The sequence below is a fragment of the Pteropus vampyrus genome, unplaced genomic scaffold (genome assembly GCF_000151845.1).
Source record: "Pteropus vampyrus isolate Shadow unplaced genomic scaffold, Pvam_2.0 Scaffold67, whole genome shotgun sequence".
NCBI lineage: Eukaryota > Metazoa > Chordata > Mammalia > Chiroptera > Pteropodidae > Pteropus > Pteropus vampyrus.
This window is the reverse complement of record NW_011888848.1, coordinates 478,483-481,934: the sequence shown is the minus strand read 5'-3', so window position 1 is coordinate 481,934 and position 3,452 is coordinate 478,483. Positions and strand designations below refer to the sequence as shown.

General features: G+C 33.9%; 1 protein-coding gene across 1 annotated transcript in view; it reads left to right on the top strand.

Annotated features, from left to right (window-relative positions):
* The window catches only part of EGF (epidermal growth factor), an 85,581-nt gene that overhangs the window by 41,506 nt on the left and 40,623 nt on the right, over positions 1–3,452 (top strand). Inside the window, 2 exon segments of the mRNA XM_011361527.1 lie at positions 2,215–2,337; positions 3,228–3,404. Of these exon segments, the coding sequence (XP_011359829.1) occupies positions 2,215–2,337; positions 3,228–3,404 (300 nt within the window).

Below are 3,452 nucleotides of genomic sequence, written 5' to 3'. Positions count from 1 at the left end.
TAAAGACTTGATTAGACTTGGCTTTGACGTTTTTGGCGAGAATACTTCATAGGTGTGGTTATAGTTCCATCAAGAGTCACGTTATAAACTTCCCTAATAGTTTTTCTTTTTTGTTTTCTCTTTTTCTTTTTAAGAAACAAGCTCTGACTTGTTTTACTAAAGAAAAATTTTTCATAATTTACTTTTCACCAATCTGTTCTGGCACATTTCTAATGATATAGAATCACCTGTGTGCATGTTCTGTGGTATTTTCCAATTCTGTGTCCAATTCAGTATGATTGTCATTGTTGTGATGGTCATCAGTTTTAGCCAATATGGTATAGTACTGTATTTCAGATTGCCAAAAGGCTGGGCAGTTGCTGACAAAGATGGCCAGTTTCCTTTTGCCCTGTCTGATCATTTTTAGAGTCTACTTGTACATGCAGCACTTACTTTCCACTTTTCGTAATGAATTGGAGTCCAGAGTTGACTCTAGTGACTTTTCTGTCTTCTTTTCAGCTACCATCTTCCCTCTTGCGGTATAAGACTGCCACCAACTAAACACACCTTGAAGCTGCCAAGATGGCTGGGGCAAGAAAGAGCCCAGTCATCTGTCAGGAAATGGTTGTAGCAGCCATTATTGATCCTTTCCTAGATTCATTATTTCCTCAAGGTTTTCAAATGGTGATGTCTAGTTCTAGTATTTCCTTTAATTATTAACTGAAATACCTTTGTAAAGAAAACTTTCTCTCATTAGCTATTTGGTTACTTCAAGATATAATTCTTATAGTTAAGGCAGGATAAATGTTGGATATTTAACATTTTTGATATGTTTCCACCCACTACGGTTGTTATCCTTACCAATGAGCAAACCATCTCCTCTGGCCAGTGGGAGCCTCTGTTTTTGATAATTTTCTTGTTAACTGTAGCACATATTTTCCAGGCTTGTCTTGTACATTCTACATTCTTGACCTGGAATTTGCAGTCTCTCAAGGAGCATTTCTTCCTTTTGATGAGAAACTGTATTTACAGAACATAATCTGCTACTAACTAGTCATTGTTTCTAGGTCTTTTAAGGTATCAGAGCTAGGAATACACTATTTAAAAGAAGCACATTATGAGTTTATATTCTCAACTCAAATTTAGGATTACATACTCAGATACCTTCTTATAGAATTTTTATCAAATCTACTAGTATAGCTAAGTAGAAAGGAAAGAGCTAAGTAGGAATGTAAATAATGTATATTGTCTAGTCCTGCTTCAGAGATGATGGAGAATAAGTCAGTCTGGATGTCTGGATATCATATATGCTTATGAAATCAGGCACATTAAATGAATAGATGATAATGAATTTCTTGGACATTACCTATTACTTTGGTGCTTGTCTATGGAACTTGACCTTCTTCTAAAACCATGTGGTGTGCCTGTTGGCAAATATACTTAAGTGCATAGTGCTAATGTATTATAGAGTCTATGATGTGCCAAGCATGACACACATAATCTCATTTGATTGCCAAAACTTCTAGAACGTCTGTGGTATATATTTTACATTTTAATCTTTGATGTACTTGGAATTTATTTTGATATATGTTATAGGGTAGGAATTTAACTTTTACTCCAAATCATTACTCAGTTATTTCTCGACCATTTATTGAATTATTTTTCGCATGCTCAATGATTTAAAATACCTTACTGATATGCTATATTCTTACATGTACTTGAATATTTTCTAAAATGAGCTTTCTATCTGGTTCTGTTATCCTCTCTGTCTATTTCCTCACTCATTACCCACTCTCTTAATTATTATACCTTTATGATACATTTTAATATTTGCTAAGAGTCTCTCACTTCATTCTATACCTAACACAGTCTTACAGTTTTCTTGGTTTTCCCTACACATACAATTTGTTTTCCAGATGAACTTGAGAATCATTTGCACAAGTTCCATTTAAAATATTTTGGGATTTTGATAACTAATAACTTTTAAAAATATTATTTGACATAAAAGAAATTTAGAGGAAAGTAAACTCATCTTCTATAATCAGAAGTTTTGCTTTAAATTTTTTCAATTTGAAATTTTTTCTTTTAACATCTCCGTTACCATAGCAATTCATAAATATTTGATCTTTATTTAACTTACTCTTTACAGGATGGCAATTTTATTAGCAATTGATTTTACTAAATTTCCATAAATCTGATTTAACACTAACCGTGACCTTATTCTTTGTTAATTAGAATTAATTTCCTGTCCAAGCAATGCATCTGAATGCAGCCATGAGTGCGTTCTGACTTCAGATGGTCCCATATGTTTCTGTCCTGAAGGTTCAGTGCTTGGGACAGATGGAAAGACATGTAGTGGTAAGTTTATTTACCTTTTGTTTGTTTGGAAATATTCATTTTCTAAGTGATAGTAAAAATTCCATCTTATTGGCAAAAGAAAATAGATTATCCAATATTATACACTGGAAGATATTTATTCAATGGATTAACATAGATTTAAGTAAGATTTTTTTTGTTTTGTTTTGGTTTTATATAGCAAGTATAGTGGTTATGAACAAGGATTTTGAAATTAGACAGCCAGAGGTAGCACAATCGGTTACTACCAATGTTATTTCAAACTAGCCCTCTCTTGATGTCAATTTCCTTATCTGTAGAGGTTAACAATACCTGCCTCTTGGGTTTGTGGCCAGGATTAAACAGATGGTGGATGCAATGTGCTTAGCCTGTTTCTTGCACCTATAAGTACCTCTCTACTTTTATCTTCATAGACTTAAGCATATATAGGACTGGATGTAACTCATAATTGTCAGAAGAGTTACATATGACTTTTTTTTTTTTTTTTAAATAAAGCAAAAGAAGTCAAGAGGCCAAAAATGTGAGAGAGAAAAAATATATATTACTCATTAGGAAGAGTTAGAGCTGCCAAACTCATCAAAATGTATTTCATATTCCAGCCAGCTACCAGTGTACTTGTTCTTGAGCTCCGTGGTAGAACAAGAAGACAAGGGCCATTGGGATATGTAGGATTAACATTCAAGATATCGGATTATAGGGAAGTGGAATATGGTGACATTTTGCTTCTAATCTCTGAAAAATAAACTTGATTGCAGCAGTATGAATGATTGTGAAAATGGTTTGAAAAATTAACGTGTCCTTGGCTCCCTTCAATATTTTGATGAGAAATTGTTACATTTTTGATTGACATAGCATCATTACCAAGCCATTGTTTTGTTTGTTTGTTTTTGTAGGCTGTTCATCACCTGATAATGGTGGATGTAGCCAGCTCTGCATCCCTCTCAGCCCAGTATCTTGGGAATGTGGTTGCCACCCTGGCTATGATCTACAACTGGACAAAAAAAGCTGTGCAGCTTCAGGTTAGTGCTGAGGGTGTTTGAAAGTGCTATTTTCCAATTCTCAGGATATTAGTTAGTGTAACATAACCTGAGCTCTGAAAAGTTCATTTAGAAAGAGAG